At 38.6% G+C, this 18,443-nt stretch overlaps 1 protein-coding gene across 1 annotated transcript in view; it reads left to right on the top strand.

Moving 5' to 3' along the window:
* The window catches only part of ADGRG7 (adhesion G protein-coupled receptor G7), a 170,824-nt gene that overhangs the window by 69,980 nt on the left and 82,401 nt on the right, over positions 1 to 18,443 (top strand). Inside the window, exon 9 of the mRNA XM_053705210.1 lies at positions 9,149 to 9,301. Coding sequence (XP_053561185.1) covers positions 9,149 to 9,301 — 153 coding nt within the window. The remainder of the gene's footprint in view (positions 1 to 9,148; positions 9,302 to 18,443) is intronic.

Consider the following 18,443-nt stretch of genomic DNA (forward strand, 5'->3'; position numbering starts at 1 on the left):
ATCATTAAATAAGGCACAGAGGGGTGGAAGAAGTTGTTCATGCAAAAGTTTGTAGAATTCAGCTGGGAAAGCGCCAGGACCTGGTGTTTTACCTGGCTTAAGATTAATTATCGCCTCCGATATCTGTTTCATTGAGATAGGTTCTTTAAGCATTTGTAGATCTTGGCTTAAAATCTGTGATAATTTGACCTTTTGCCAGAACTTCTCTTTATTAGTTTTATCTATTGGACTGAGAGAATACACTTTTTGAAAGTAATCAAGAAAGGCTTGTCTTATTTCTGAGATATTGGTAAGTTTTTTATTCTGATAATTAATAACTGATATATAATTTTTATGTTGCCTTAGTTTTGTAATCTTGGCTAGTATTTTAGCAGAGATACCCTGACTTCCTGTGAAAAAAGCTTTTTGCTTCTGATCCTCTATGGTCATCATCTGTTTATAGAAGAGATCTCTTTCTAATCTTGCACTTTTGTATTTGTTTCAGTTAGATATTAATGGATTCGGAATATAACATGAATAGGTATTTTTGACCGTATTAGATAGCTGTTCCTCCCTCTGTTTTCTTATCGCCTTATTCCTAATCAGATAGGCTTTTCTTTCTCCTCTTAATACCGCCTTTGCGGTCTCCCTAAATATTTCGGGTTTACCTATATAATCTTTACTATTATCTGAAAATTCCCTCCATCTTCCTTGCAACCATGACCTCAATTTTATATTATGAATAAGGTATTGAGGGAAGAATTTGCGTGTTGTTATTCTGTATAGGATCTCTACATTTTATATCCATAGAAATAATTGCATGATCTGATAACTTACGGCTAGATTTAGAGTTTTGTCGGTAAGGACCCGCGTAGCTAACGCCGGCTTTTTTCTGGCCGCACCATAAAAATAACTCTGGTATTGAGAGTCCACATAAAGGCTGCGTTAGGCTCCAAAAAAGGAGCGTAGAGCATATTTAACGCAGCTTCAACTCTCGATATCAGAGTTGCTTACGGACGCGGCCAGCCTCAAAAACGTGCTCGTGCACGATTCCCCCATAGGAAACAATGGGGCTGTTTGAGCTGAAAAAACCTAACACCTGCAAAAAAGCTGCGTTCAGCTCCTAACGCAGCCCCATTGTTTGCTATGCGGAAACACTCCCTACGTCTGCACCTAACACCCTAACATGTACCCCGAGTCTAAACACCCCTAACCTTACAATTAATAACCTCTAATCTGCCGCCCCCGCTATCGCTGACCCCTGCATATTATTTTTAACCCCTAATCTGCCGCTCCGTAAACCGCCGCTACTTACATTATCCTTATGTACCCCTAATCTGCTGCCCCTAACACCGCCGACCCCTATATTATATTTATTAACCCCTAATCTGCCCCCCACAATGTCGCATCCACCTGCCTACACTTATTAACCCCTAATCTGCCGAGCGGACCGCACCGCTATCATAATAAAGTTATTAACCCCTAATCCGCCTCACTAACCCTATAATAAATAGTATTAACCCCTAATCTGCCCTCCCTAACATCGCCGACACCTAACTTCAATTATTAACCCCTAATCTGCCGACCGGAGCTCACCGCTATTCTAATAAATGTATTAACCCCTAAAGCTAAGTCTAACCCTAACACCCCCCTAAATTAAATATAATTTTAATCTAACGAAATTAATTAACTCTTATTAAATAAATTACTCCTATTTAAAGCTAAATACTTACCTGTAAAATAAATCCTAATATAGCTACAATATAAATTATAATTACATTGTAGCTATTTTAGGATTAATATTTATTTTACAGGTAACTTTGTATTTATTTTAACCAGGTACAATAGCTATTAAATAGTTAAGAACTATTTAATAGTTACCTAGTTAAAATAATTACAACATTACCTGTAAAATAAATCCTAACCTAAGTTCCAATTAAACCTAACACTATACTATCATTAAATTAATTAAATAAAATACCTACAATTACCTACAATTAAACCTAACACTACACTATCAATAAATTAATTAAATACAATATCTACAAATAACTACAATGAAATAAACTAACTAAAGTACAAAAAATAAAAAAGAACCAAGTTACAAAAAATAAAAAAATATCTACAAACATAAGAAAAATATTACAACAATTTTAAACTAATTACACCTACTCTAAGCCCCCTAATAAAATAACAAAGACCCCCAAAATAACAAAATGCCCTACCCTATTCTAAATTACTAAAGTTCAAAGCTCTTTTACCTTACCAGCCCTGAACAGGGCCCTTTGCGGGGCACGCCCCAAGAAGTTCAGCTCTTTTGCCTGTAAAAAAAACATACAATACCCCCCCCAACATTACAACCCACCACCCACATACCCCTAATCTAACCCAAACCCCCCTTAAATAAACCTAACACTAAGCCCCTGAAGATCTTCCTACCTTATCTTCACCATACCAGGTTCACCGATCCGTCCTGAAGAGCTCCTCCGATGTCCTGATCCAAGCCCAAGCGGGGGGCTGAAGAGGTCCATGATCCGGCTGAAGTCTTCATCCAAGCGGGAGCTGAAGAGGTCCATGATCCGGATGAAGTCTTCATCCAAGCGGGAGCTGAAGAGGTTCATGATCCGGATGAAGTCTTCTATCAACGGCATCTTCAATCTTCTTTCTTCGGGAGCCATCATCTTCCATCCGACGCGGAACATCCTCTTCTCCCAACGCCTACTAGCCGAATGAAGGCTCCTTTAAGGGACGTCATCCAAGATGGCGTCCCTCGAATTCTGATTGGCTGATAGGATTCTATCAGCCAATCGGAATTAAGGTAGGAAAATTCTGATTGGCTGATGGAATCAGCCAATCAGAATCAAGTTCAATCCGATTGGCTGATCCGGTCAGCCAATCAGATTGAGCTCGCATTCTATTGGCTGTTCCGATCAGCCAATAGAATGCGAGCTTAATCTGATTGGCTGATCGGATCAGCCAATCGGATTGAACTTGATTCTGATTGGCTGATTCCATCAGCCAATCAGAATATTCCTACCTTAATTCCGATTGGCTGATAGAATCCTATCAGCCAATCGGAATTCGAGGGACGCCATCTTGGATGACGTCCCTTAAAGGAACCGTCATTCTTCAGTTGGACGTCGCCGGATGAAGATGGGTCTGCGTCGGAGGTCTTCAGGATGGAGCCGGTCCTCATCGGATGAAGATAGAAGATGCCGCTTGGAAGATGATGGTTGCCGGTCCGGATCTATTCTTCTTCCCGGATAGGATGAAGACTTTGGAGCCTCTTCTGGACCTCTTCAGCCACCGGATGATGGATCGCCAGCCCCCGCTTGGGTTGGATGAAGATTTTGGAGCCAGGACGGATCGGTGATACCTGGTGAGGTGAAGACAAGGTAGGATGATCTTCAGGGGCTTAGTGTTAGGTTTATTTAAGGGGGGTTTGGGTTAGATTAGGGGTATGTGGGTGGTGGGTTGTAATGTTGGGGGGGGGGGGGTATTGTATGTTTTTTTTTACAGGAAAAAGAGCTGAACTACTTGGGGCATGCCCCGCAAAGGGCCCTGTTCAGGGCTGGTAAGGTAAAAGAGCTTTGAACTTTAGTAATTTAGAATAGGGTAGGGCATTTTGTTATTTTGGGGGTCTTTGTTATTTTATTAGGGGGCTTAGAGTAGGTGTAATTAGTTTAAAATTGTTGTAATATTTTTCTTATGTTTGTAAATATTTTTTTATTTTTTGTAACTTAGTTCTTTTTTATTTTTTGTACTTTAGTTAGTTTATTTCATTGTAGTTATTTGTACATATTGTATTTAATTAATGTATTGATAGTGTAGTGTTAGGTTTAATTGTAGGTAATTGTAGGTATTTTATTTAATTAATTTAATGATAGTATAGTGTTAGGTTTAATTGTAACTTAGGTTAGGATTTATTTTACAGGTAATTTTTTTATTATTTTAACTAGGTAACTATTAAATAGTTCTTAACTATTTAATAGCTATTGTACATGGTTAAAATAATTACAAAGTTGCCTGTAAAATAAATATTAATCCTAAAATAGCTACAATGTAATTATAATTTATATTGTAGCTATATTAGGATTTATTTTACAGGTAAGTATTTAGTTTTAAATAGGAATAATTTATTTAATAAGAGTTAATTAATTTCGTTAGATTAAAATTATATTTAATTTAGGGGGGTGTTAGTGTTAGGGTTAGACTAAGCTTTAGGGGTTAATACATTTATTAGAATAGCAGTGAGCTCCGGTCGGCAGATTAGGGGTTAATGTTTGAAGTTAGGTGTCGTCGATGTTAGGGAGGGCAGATTAGGGGTTAATACTATTTATTATAGGGTTAGTGATGCGGATTAGGGGTTAATAACTTTATATTAGTAGCGGTGCGGTCCGGTCGGCAGATTAGGGGTTAATAAGTGTAGGCAGGTGGAGGCGACATTGTGGGGGGCAGATTAGGGGTTAATAAATATAATATAGGGGTCGGCGGTGTTAGGGGCAGCAGATTAGGGGTACATAGCTATAATGTAGGTGGCTGCGCTTTGCGGTCAGCAGATTAGGGGTTAATTATTGTAGGTAGTTGGCGGCGACGTTGTGGGGGGCAGATTAGGGGTTAATAAATATAATACAGGGGTCGGCGGTGTTAGGGGCAGCAGATTAGGGGTACATAAGTATAACGTAGGTGGCGGTCGGCAGATTAGGGGTTAAAAAAATTTAATCGAGTGGCGGCGATGTGGGGGGACCTCGGTTTAGGGGTACATAGGTAGTTTATGGGTGTTAGTGTACTTTAGAGTACAGTAGTTAAGAGCTTTATGAACCGGCGTTAGCCCAGAAAGCTCTTAACTGCTGACTTTTTTCTGCGGCTGGAGTTTTGTCGTTAGATTTCTAACGCTCACTTCAGACACGACTCTAAATACCGGAGTTAGAAAGATCCCATTGAAAAGATAGGATACGCAAATGACGTAAGGGGATCTGCGGTATGGAAAAGTCGCGGCTGAAAAGTGAGCGTTAGACCCTTTTTTGAGTGACTCCAAATACCGGAGTTAGCCTAAAACCAGTGTTAGGAGCCTCTAACGCTGGTTTTCACGGCTAACGCCAAACTCCAAATCTAGGCCTTAATTTCTTTAATATCTGTTTTAATGTCTAACTTCATCAGCAAACTAGAAATTTAAAAGAAGTCTATTCTTGAAAAGGACCTAAAAGACTTTGATTCACATGTATACTCTCTATGATCTGGATGCTGCGCTCGCCAGATATCTTTAAGAGCCAACCTCTGACAAAAGTTACAGAGTATTGTGGATTCCATAATCTTTTTGTCCGAAGACTTACTGTTGAATCTATCTAAGATATGTGAAAATGTCATATTATAGTCTCCAACCACTGTTATATTTTTCCCCACGAACTGGAATAATTTGAGACTTTATATTTCCTAGAATTCTTTCTCTGTTTTATTCGGGCCATAGAGATTACAAAAGACATAATAATTTTTATTGATTTGCACTTCTAAAATTTGATACCTCTCTTCTGGATCATTATCTAGTGATAGTATCTGATAGTCCAACTGTTATTAAAAAGTATAGCCAGACCTCTTTCCTTTGATTATATGTTGTATACACTACCTCCCCCACCCACTTGGTTTGAAGTTTTAAAGCTTCTATCGGGGGGAGATGCGTCTCCTGTATAAAAGCTGTATATATCTGGTTTATGGGAACTCAGATGTTTAATCATTAATTTCCGTTTAATTGGGGAAGAAATCCCCCCTATATTCCAAGATAAAAGGTTTAATTTATACATCACCAATTAATATACGGTAGTGAGGGGGAATAAAAAAAAAAAGGGAGGGGGAAGGAAAGGAAGAAAAATTAAACAGGAAAAGAGGGAACAGACAAAGAACACTTCTGGCAATTATCAGCAGCAAGAATAAAAATAACATCAAAAGTTGAACATAGCGCCATATGCCATTCCAAATAGTTACTGCACCCCGTTATTATGACAGAAGGATTGGGCTTCTTCTACTTTAGTAAACGTGAGTATGGCACCATCCTTCTCCAAGACAATTTTAGCCGGATAAAGTAATCTAGCATTGAAATTAGCTTTAATTAGTCTGGAGCAGTATGGTGCCATTTCTCTCCGTTTGGCTTGGGTCTCTGCCGAGAAGTCTTGAAATAATAAGATCCTCGCTTGACCTATGGTAATGCTATTGTTCTTAAGATATAGCTCAATATGTGAAACATGTCTTGAAAATTTAAAAATTTGATTATTACAGGTCTAGGTTTAAATGCCCCATCGGGCTTATTACGTACTGGGCCCATTCTATGGGCTCTTTCTACTGGGATTACCAAGATTTCTATCTGGCTGCCTACCATTTGGGGGAGTGTGGTTGAGGCGAATTTTAAGAGATCGGTAAATTCCCCACTTTCTGGGAGTCCAATAACCCTAAGATTATTGCGGCGAGATCTATCTTCCAGCTCCTCTACTCTGGACTGTAGTATGTGTAGCATCTTATCATGGGTGGTAGATGTCTGTTCCTGAATAATGACCCTGTCGTAGTATCAATATAACTCAAACTTATTTCGTTGCTAGCCTCTAAGTCACTAGGCTTAGGCCTTTTGTCTTTATGCTTAGGTGGCATCGCAGGTGAATTGAATTTTGAATATGACATGTATGTGTCCATAAGGGTGAGAAAAACTGAAACTCTGTCACAGAAAATTTGTATAGATGGGGGATAAAAATCATGTGGTGTGTAAAAAAGTGAAAAAGGGCGTGAGTGTGAGGAAGTGAAGAAGGGGAAAGCAAGTGAAGAAAAGGAGGAGAAAAAAAGGGGGGAGGGGGAAATAGAAGTGCGTGTATGGAACTAGACAAATCAGTGAAGAGTCAAGGGGTGAATGTCAGAGTGTGTATGTGGTAATTACAGTGCCACCTGCAATAAGCTCTTTACTAAAATAGAACTGCCTAAGTACTCAAGATCATTATTATGTGCCGATAACTACTTTATGGGTCTAAAGAGTAGTATAAGTGTTAAGATGGACCAAGAAAAAAATCCCTGGTTTAGTAAGGTGTTATATAGCACTAAGACTTGATATGAGCTCTAGGGGTTTTTTTTTTTTGCCCCTAAGTTTTTTCACAAGTACCGTTTATCCTAGTGCCTATAAGGCTATAGAACCTACTTCACACAGACCTATATAATCACATATTACATTTTACATCCAAAGACCCAAGTGGGTACTTCTGTGTTATAGAAAAAGGAAGAAAAAAGCTATTTTTGTGCTCCTAATAACCTGTAATAAAGAGTATAATTAGAAAGTCACAAGGTACCACTGTATGTTTTATACGATAGTACATATGAGATCCCTTGTATTACTGATTGAAAAAGTCACAGAACATATAAATAGATTTTTAGAGGAGAAAGCAAATTGCAACCCAACAAGATCTCCAAGTATTTAGCCTGTATCCAAGCCAGAGAAAGGGGCTAACTTCGCTTGTTAAGTCCACCTCACATTTATTATTGCCCCAATAAGGTAAAAGCTGTCCAGCTAATTTAAATGATTTTCATCTCTTATTAGGACTGGTTATCAAAGTCATTAATTAGTGCAGTGTTCGTCAAAGTTGCAGATATGATTAGATATTCCTTGGGGTTGATGTAAGGACCTCTTTTTAATGGAGGTGGAAATGTTTTACACTTGGGAAAAACAAAATTAGCTGATGATCTTTTTCAGAGAGGTAACAAACTCCCCTTATTTTTATATTTTTTTAAAGCTGCAACAGAGGCTATCAACCCTAACTGTCTCCAGTACCTGCCATCATCGGCATATCCCACTGTGATAGCCCTTTCCCCGGCAACTCAGGTTCCCTAGACCTCTTGTTTCAGATTAAAGTTGGAGGCCTATACACCTCCTGTGTCCAGCTGAAATTGATCAAAACCGTGTATACTGCACACAGAGAAAATAACACCCACTTACACCTTCCCCGTATACACTCAAGGGCACTGGTATACCTTTGCCAGGTTAGCCTGATTTGAGTCTGTATAATCACCTGGTTGTAAGGCTTAGACTTTCTGGCCTGTATCACATGCTTTTACAGACTAAGCCCGTACCGTTGCAAAAATGCCCTCTGGTGGGGGAAGTGTGCTCCCTTTATTTACCTAGATTAGGGTTTAACCATAGAGGCTAGATTGTTAGTACAAGCAAGCGGGGTCTATTAGTGTCAGCTAGTGATTTACAGTCACAGTTAGTCCCCAGCATACCAACTCAAGCAGCAAAGCATATCCCATATTGAGCAAAAGAAGTGAGGGGGAGCCCCATATATAACTCACAGATCTTGAGCCTCAGCGTCTGGTTACTTGCACTTCGAGGTCTTTGTTGGGGATTCCCTTGTCCTCTGTATCTACCTAGGCACTGTGATAACTATCTGGGAGGTTTTACCACTCGCTTTCTGTGTGACTAGCTGCACTTTCCCAATGTCTCTGTAGCCAGACACCTCGGATCACCTCTGGCGGGATGCGCTCACCCGTGGTGACGCTCTGATGTCTGTATGACCTGCGTCTCAATCCTCCCTGTATCCGAGGAATGGCTGGCGTTTTCGAGCTTTCTTAGCCTGCTGCTGGGCCCTAGCCGACAGAGCCTCCAGGCATAGACTGGACAGCCCAGCGAACAGCGGCAGCCGCTGCTACTTCCAAGCCACTGTGTGTATTGGGCCAAGGAATCTAGGCACTCGGGTACGATGGAGAGTAGCTCTTTTCCCCAGAGCACAGTGCTAGCGTATCCTCCGCTAGCTCCGCCCAACAGGAAGTCAGCTCCGCCCAACTGCGTGCACATGTCTTTAGTACTCTATGGAAGCAGTGGTTTGCAACATTGTATAACAAAGATACAAATAATGTTGCAAAACAACTGGAAAGTTGTTTAAAATTGCATGTTCTATTCAAATAATGAAAGTTTAATTTTGACTTTACTGTTCCTTTAAACTTTTACTTTGCGAGCAGTTAGTACGGGAATGAAAACATTTGTTAACATGCCACTTATCATCTGGCTCTTTGTCGGTTGCGTTGTCTACTAAGCACTTACCCGTTTACTGTTAAACAAACCTATTTTTATGTTGTATCACTTCTACTAATGGTTTTATTGATTTTATACTAATAAAACATCTGCTCTTCTTGTTTTCAATTGTAGTATAACTCTTCGTATACCTTGGTGGATTATGCATGTGTCTTTTGGGACTATGTCAAGAATGATTGGAACACAGCTGGCTGTACAAAGATTGCTAATGACTTGGGACTCTTAAGATGTATCTGCAATCATACTACAAACTTTGCCGTGTTAATGGTAAGTTTTTGCAAACCAACAGGAACACTTTTTTGTATTCTTTCTTAAATCTTGGAGAGTGGTCCTGACACTGGACTGCTTTAGAAGCCGTCTTATTCCTATGTAAATACATACATTGCCCATTATACAGTCATTATATTGACAACAATTTCTAAGCAACCTGGAAAAGTTTTTTTTAAAGGATTTTATGCTGCTAAATGCAATTGGTTTATTCTTTCATAAACACATTTGTTCAAGAACTAGGTACTGAGCTCAAAAAGTGAAGATATATATGCAAATAGCTAAAGAGATAAAAAGGTAATATGGATCTGCAGTAAAATAAATAAAAACTTGAAAAAAGCAAGCAAAAATCTAAAAATATGTTATGGTTATTTAAACATATTAGCATATAGTTGCTAAATACAATCTTCTAAAGAAGTTGGGGAGTATTGTTGATCTATGTTGGATAAAATATTTAAATAAACCATATTTACTTTTCACTAATATGTCCGTCTAATTAAAATAAATAAATAAACAGCACATCAACATACAATATTAATTTGTAAACAGATTCTAATGAAATTTAAATGAATAGGAAACCCCAAAATTTTCTTTTATGATTTCGATAGAACATACAATTTTAAACAACTTTCCAATTTACTTCTATTATCAATTTTGCTTTATTACTCTTGATATCCTTTGCTCAAGGAACAACATTGCACTACTGGCAGCTAGATGAACACATCTAGTCAACCTATTACAAGAGACAAATGCAAATTGCAGGCACCAATCAGCAGCTAGCTCGTATTAGTGTAGGATATGTGCATATTCTTTTTCAACAAGGGATACCAAGAGAGCGAAGCATATATGAAAAAAGAAGTGAATTTAAAAGTGTCTTGATATCATGACCCATATTTATCAAGCTCCGTACGGAGCTTGAAGGGCCGTGTTTCTGGCGAGTCTTCAGACTCTCCAGAAACACAAGTTATGAAGCAGCGGTCTAAAGACCGCTGCTCCATAACCCTGTCTGCCTGCTCTGAGCAGGCGGACAGGAATCGTCGGAAATCAACCCGATCGAATACGATCGGGTTGATTGACACCGCCCTGCTGGCGGCGAGTCAGCAGGGGGCGGCGTTGCACCAGCAGCTCTTGTGAGTATTGCTCTCCGCATTTAGCGAGGTCTTGCGGACCTGATCCGCAGTGTCGGATCAGGTCCGCAAGACCTTTGATAAATTGGGGCCAAGATGCTCTATCTGAATCATGTAAGTTAAACTGTGACTTTCCTATCATTTTAAGTGTTTTTGGGACATTCTCACTTCTATTAACAATACATAAATCTATTGCTTACACAAATACATATATATTATTTAACTTGCAGCTAATTTTTTTTTTTAAATGAGTAATCTATAATGTCCATGATTTAGGATTATAATTGCAGCCTAGGTAGTATAATAGTTCATTCAGTTCCACAGATACCTTATTTTTTCCAGCTAATAAGGATTTGCATCTCCTGCTACTAGTATTGAAGAGTCTTTATTGCCAAAATGGTTGAAGCTGCAACAAAACTTACAAAGATGTGTTACTTCCAGAGTTCAGAACAACTTTGCAGGACAAAATAATTCTGCCATAGAAATTGTGAAACAAATGTTTAGATTACTGGCTATTATTTAACGTTAACTTACAAAGAATGCTGCAGCACCACTTCTTATTATCCAAGAAAGTTCCTTTATTGTCACATAGTGGGAGCAGGTAATATACAGAACAACGTTTCGGGTAGTCAACCCTTAGTCATGTTCACAAGTGATGCATTCTTTGTAAGTTACATGTTGTTAGGATCTTTGCAGTGATCCTGTGTCAGCGTGCACACACCTAGGGTTTTAGTGCTGGATATTAGTGCTGGATATTGACTGTGTTTTTTTATTATTTAACGTTAGTGATTTTTCTAAGCTAAATAACCCTTAGGGGCCTATTTATTAATGTGCGAGCGGACATGATCCGATATTGCGGATCATGTCCGCTGCACATCGATAAATGTTGACAGCATACACTCTCGGCATTTATCATTGCACCAGCAGTTCTGGTGTACTGATGGTGCAATGCCGCCCCTTGCAGATTTGTGGCCAATTGGCTGCTAGCAGGGGGTGTCAATCAACCCAATCGTATTCGATCGTGTTGATTTCTGTCCGTCGCCAGACAGGCTATGGAGCAGCGGTCTTTAGATTGCTGCAAAGACCGCTGCTCCATAACTTCTGTTTCCTTCCGGAAACACGGGGCAAAATATGCCCCATAATATTTATATAAGCCTCACAACGTCTTAAAATAATAATTTCTGACTTATTTAAAGGGTAGGTCCAGAAAATTCCAAGAGTAGAGTCTGTATGGCCTGGGAAATCAAGGGGCAAAGATCAGGCATGCTGTGTAGCCTTGATATTTTGGGTGGCATTTGAGAGGTATGAGGAATTTCAAAGAAAAATCAGGATTTATATTTGAAGTCCTGTATACTGTATATACTCTTTACACTTTAGGCTATTTACACAGTTAGTCAATTTGGGACACAGTGGCACATAATCTTTAAGCTTCACCAGCCTAAGACCATAATGGTGAGGTTTCTATTATAGGTAAGTGTTAAAGTTATTTATTTATTCCTTTATTTATTTTACTAAATGGCAGTTCACTTTTGATTTATTTTTTTATAATAGGCTTCTCTATGACATTATAAGCTATGTAATATGTAGTGGTTTTGTCATTAATGTCTTTTTTAAACTTGGAGGACTTCTGGAAGATCATCTAGACATCTGATAGCGTTAGGAAGCTTAAATATTAATGAAAAAAAACAACTTTGAAATAGAAAGCATTAAGAGCAGATGGGTGAGAGAGCGCTGTAAAGCTTAAAAGGCTAAAAACCTAGATATGAAATGCTATTTATTGGAATACAAGTGTTAAAATGCTGGATGTAAAACACAAAATGTAAAACAATATAATACTATATAAATACAATTTGATTAATATAAAATCACAGTTAAAACCTACATGGATCCATGCTGAAAATGAGTTAATTATAAGATAAAGGCGAATATGAGCGTTAGCGCATAGAGCCGAAACTTGAATTCCACCTATAGTGGTCTGTGATGTACTGCTATTCAGCTATATATATAGTGCAAACAGTGATTGTGAATGTATTAAAAATCAAAATAAAAAATGAAAATCACAGATGTGTAAAAGTGTAAAAAGTGCAGATATCCATAAGTTACAAAATAATGAATTACCAGAGGATGCAAAAATTATACAGAGAATACAAAAAATAGCAGGGGGTAAGTCAGTGTCCAAATATTAGTGAATACAGCTTCTAATAATAAAATTATATGTCCGTGGGGAACCAGTATGTAGTGGGTGTAACACAGGTCTGTAATCCAAATGAGATATCCAGTGATTTAAGATTTCTGAAATCCAATTAGTGATTGAAGCAGCTGCATAAAAATATTAAGTAGTTGATATAAAAATGTGACAAAAATATGAAAACCAATAAAAGTGTCAAAAATGAGTGAAAAATAAAAATAAAATAAGAATAAATCAGTTCGTGTGACAAAATATTAACACACAGCAATATTTCACAAAAAATAATGATGAGAAATCACCTTAACCTGAAATAAAAAAAGAAAATACAATGGTGCAATAAAGTTTATACACTCTACTAATATTAAAATATAGCTCACCAGTATGTCAACGCGTTTCGGCCTAATCATAGGCCTTTTTCAAGACTATAGCATACATACACATACCAAAATACAAAGCATCTCATCACATCTTACAGTTTTAATTCATTACACATAATAACTGATATCCCATTCAAGATTTAGTCCTAGTGAGGTCCTATTCTTAAGTTTATATGTACAATATAATTCATTTTTACCAAGGATCTTATATTTGTTACCCTCTCACGGAGGTGATTTGGCCACATCTATGATTTTCACAGAAAAGCTATCTATATTAGTAAAGTGCATATTGTTAAAGTGTCTAGCTACTGTGGAGTCCTTGTCCAAATGCTTTACATTGTTAACGTGTTCATGTATACGTTTTACCAACGTTTTGAACCAGGCCCGGACTGGGACCAAAAAAATGCCCGGGCATTTTAGGGTAAAGAGGCCCCCCCTCACCATTTCTTATGTAACCGTATACCAATCATGGCAAGTTTAATACTTGTTTAAGATACAAAAACCTTTAACATTTCCAACACCCTATAAACATTGCATTTTGTGAATTGGTTGGTATGAAAAAATTAAGTGAAATATAAAAAACACAACAAAACCAAAATAAAGTGTTAGATTTTAATGAAAAACATATTTTAATCATGTCTAACCTCTCTGTGGGCCCGTCTGCATCATGTCTATCTCCTCTGTGTGCCCCTCTGTGTGACCCCTCTGCATCATGTGTGACCCCTCTGTGTGACCCTCTGCATCATGTGTGACCCCTCTGTGTGTGTGTGCCCCTCTGCATCATGTCTGACCCCCTGAGTGCCCCTCTGTGTGACCCACTGCATCATGTCTGACCCCCTTGTGTGCCCACCTGCATCGTCTAACCCCTCAGTGTGTCCGTCTGCATTGTCTGACCCCTCTGTGTGCCGTCTGCATAGTGTCTGACACCTCTGCGTGCCTGTCTGCACTGTGTCTGACCCTCTGTATCATGTCTGACACCTCTGTTACAGAAGGTTCAGACATGATGCAGAGCGGCACACAGAAGGGTCATACATGATGCAGATGAGGGGTCAGACATGATGCAGAGGAGGGGTCAAACATGATTCAGAGGGGCACACAAAAGGGTTAGACATGATGCAGAGGATGGGGGCAAACATGATGCAGAGGGGCACACAGAAGGGTCAGACATGATGCAGAGTGGCACACAGAAGGGTCAGACATGATGCAGATGTGGGGTCAGACATGATGCAGAGGAGTGGTCAAACATGATGCAGAGGGGCACACATAGCGGTCAGACATGATGCAGAGGAGGGTTCAGACATGATGCAGAAGGGTTAGACATGATGCAGAGGAGGGGTCAAACATGATGCAGAAGGGTTAGACATGATGCAGAAGGGTTAGACATGATGCAGAGGAGGGGTCAAACATGATGCAGAAGAGTTAGACATGATGCAGAGGAGGGTTCAGACATGATGCAGAAGGGTTAGACATGATGCAGAAGGGTTAGACATGATGCAGAGGAGGGGTCAAACATGATGCAGAGGGGCACACAGAAGGGTCAGACATGATGCAGAGAAGGGGTCAAACATGATGCAGAGGGGCACACAGAAGGGTCAGACATGATGTCGGAGGGGTCAGACATGATGCAGAGGGGCACACAAAAGTGTCAGACATGATGCAGAGGAGGGGTCAAACATGATGCAGAGGGGCACGCAGAGGTGTCAGACATGATACAGATGATGGGTCAGACATGATGCAGAGGGGCACACAGAAGGGTCAAACATGATGCAGAGGGGCACACAGAGAGGTCAGACATGCATACCTCCCGACATTTGAAAGACCCAAAGAGGGACACATTTCTCCTCCACTAATAGAGTTTCACACCCCAACACACACACACACATATATATATATATATATATATATATATATATATATATATATATATATATATATATATATATACACACACAAATATTGTAAATAGATGTTGCCCTGGGATCTCCCATAGCACAGTGTAATCCTATACGAACATATATGTATATAATAATGTTAATAGTTAGTAGCCAAAATAAATATAGACTTAACCCTTACAGTGCCACTGCAATGTATGTTTATTAATGAGTTAATCATGTTTGTTTTTTAAATCATCTACCACACTAAGCATCAGGAAGTGACCGTTACCTGGAGCAGACATCACTAGTTGTGCACCCAGCATATCAAAAAAAGCAAACTTTTCTGGGTTAGATACAACCTCAGCACATTGACCCAAAATCACACGGTTTCTTTTAGGCGTCCACTCAACTGCCCCCCTCCCGGATCACCAGGACCTGTGGAGAGCTGCCGACTAGAGCAGCCATGACAGTCTTTGACTGGCAGCCTGAGACTCCACCCTCCAAGTCCTGTGCTCAGCTGCCTTCCTTCCCATGCATAAAACAGTACAGTCAGAGAGTCCCCCCAGTAGTTGTACCTGGCTGCTGCGGCAGCCCCCGTTTTGGAATTTTGTAACTATTTACCCCCCACCAAGGGGAGATTGTGCGCTAGTGCGTGACATCACACGTGACATGTTGTCCTCATATACGGCCATAGAGGAATAACACTGGGCCGGCCGTGTCACTCAAAATTAATTCAGAAAAATATTTTGGTTGAATGGATTATATAATACATTAAATAATGTGGTGGGCGGGGCTAACCACCGCACGGCCTACCGGGCATTTGCCTGGTTCGCCCGACGTTCAGTCCGTGTCTGTATTAAATGTGGCAATGTTGCACTCTATCAAATAAACTGCAAATGTTTTAAAGTTGGCATAAAACAATAGGTCATAAGTTTGATTGTCCACGGTTGATTTAAACTGCTTAGAAACATCTATCATACTACAAGTCAGACATTTCCTAGCTCCACAACTGTAACTCCCATTGCCCCTTAGCCAAGAATGACCTCTATTATTCTTGAAATCTGAGACCATACTAGGTGCTAGTTTTGATGCCAGAGTCTGTGGTCTCTTTGATACAAATTAATATTTGCCTATTACATCTTTTAGGACATTATCACATCCAAGCAAAGGAAGATTTATTTTCAAGATTTTGACTATCTGTGAGAACTGACTCGTATATTCTGTGGTAAACACTACACTATCCATCTCCAGTTTGTTGTCTTTCCTTTTTGTTTTTCTACAATTAGAGCTATGTATTGAACTGATCTCTAATCTTATTACTTCTAGTTTCACACGATCATATACCCTAGAAGTAAGCCTATCAGCAAGCTCTTCTGATTGTTGCAAGTAAATATCAGTATCATTAGTATTTCACCTTAACCTTATGAATTGTCCTCTTGGTATGTCACGGTGAGGAGGATGGCATTAACTTGCTTGAAGAATAGTATTGCCAGCACTTGGCTTTATAAAGGTTCTTAATACTATTTTATTCTTCACGACATCACTTCACAGCATCACATCCAAGAAATCAATTTCCACAGTATTATAATTTCCCACAAACTTAAGGCACATATCATTGTGATTCAAAAAGGCAAGAAACTGGTCAAAACTATTTACATCAAAAGGTCCATCCATGATAAAAAATCAGATCATCTATGAATCTTTTGCAAAACAGAATTTTATCTGTGTAGACACTGCAAGAGTTTTCATATATGTATGTCAATTCCCAATAACCAACAAACAAATTGGCAAATGATGGCGCATACTTAGCCCTCATCGCCGTTCTGCAGCATTGTAAATTATAGCAATCATTAAACATTAGGAAATTATGTGTCAACAAAATTTCAAACTCAAAAGGTATCAATCAGCACCTGAACCACTTGCACGCCACATAGGGGTACCACCAACAAAATTTCAAGCACCAAGCAAATATATTTCTTAGTATTAGAATCATAACCTACCTTTTGAAATAACCTACTGCATGAATGCCTAAAAAATGTGCAATTGAAGTATACAACGAAGCTAGATCCACCACTACCCAAGAATAACACCGTTGTCACTTAAATTCTCTTAAACTTTTTAGTAAATGGGATGAATCCCTCAAATAACTGTAGAGACTTCTCAATATCAGCTGCAAGATTGAATCCATTCCAACAGAGGCTCTGCACTTTTGCGCAGTCGGTATTATTTCTTCAAACAGTACCTAGGTCTGCCATATTAAATATAAAATTAAAATTTAATCGCCTGTCTCAATGAATATAGAAAACTTGTTGAGATTATGTCCTTTCAATATGAGATATAATTTGGTGTGTTTAACTATTTTAGAACAGGACCTCTAACCTCATGGTAATGTACAGAATATCACATATACAAATAAACATTATTTGAAGCACAGTTAAGCACAATGAGACACACAGAGGCCTCCACTTTAGCACTAGGTCCACAAAGGAGTAAGTCTACATCCTACTTTCTCTAACATAGCAGATTTATTAATAGTGTAATTAACGTGATCTCTCTAATTGCTGTGGTGTTATAAGGATGCAGTTAAATGGTTCCTATTTATCAACTTTTTAAGATTGCTACAGTACATAATTCATAGCAGTGTTCCTACTGTGTGATAACCTTCCCATTAATGGTGTCACATAGGAATGGCACTGAGAGGGAAAAAAAATCTAAATTGTTCAAGTCTTTAAAAAACAAAATATGAAAGAAAGTCCAATTTTTTTCATGATTTGAATAGGGCATATAATTTTAAACAACTTCCCAATTTACTTTTATCACCAATTTTGCTTTGTTCTCTTGGTATTCTTAGTTGAAAGCTAAACCTAGGAGGTTCATATGCTAATTTCTTAGACCTTGAAGACTGCCTCTAATCTGAATGCATTTTGACGACTAAAGGGCATTAATTCATTTGTTTCATATAGATAGCATTGAGCTCATGCACATAAAGTGACCTAGGAGTGAGCACTGATTGGCTAAACTGCATGTCTGTCAAAAGAGCTGAAATAAGGAGCAGTCATCAGAAGCTTAGATACAAGTTAATTACAGAGGTAAAACGTGTATTATTATAACTGTGGTGGTTATGCAAAACTGGGGAATGGGTAATAAAGGGATTATCTTTCTTTTTAAACAACAAAAATTCTGGTGTTGACTGTCCCTTTAACTGTGAAAACATTTTCAAGTAACAAACATTGTGTAATTGAACACAATATTGGATGTATCAATAAATCAAAGCAAGCTGAAAAAATCAAACACTATCTGGTCTACAGTCAAGCCTCAGGGAGTGTTTTAGGGCAATATTCTCTATCCATTTGTCCAAAATACTGTGCTCATTTCCTCTTGCACCCAAACAAAATATCTTTCATAAAAAGGTCCCATAAAATGACTGAAGGATACTACCCATGAAAGGGTTATGTCATGATGTCATCCTAAATGCATCCTTTCCTTTTATTGCAGTTCCCCAAAATTGACTGTTTATTTACCAAGAACAAAATCAATCAAAAAACAACCTAACATCATAAAACATTTAATAAAAAA

This window comes from Bombina bombina, chromosome 3 (assembly GCF_027579735.1).
Source record: "Bombina bombina isolate aBomBom1 chromosome 3, aBomBom1.pri, whole genome shotgun sequence".
Taxonomy (NCBI): Eukaryota; Metazoa; Chordata; class Amphibia; order Anura; family Bombinatoridae; genus Bombina; species Bombina bombina.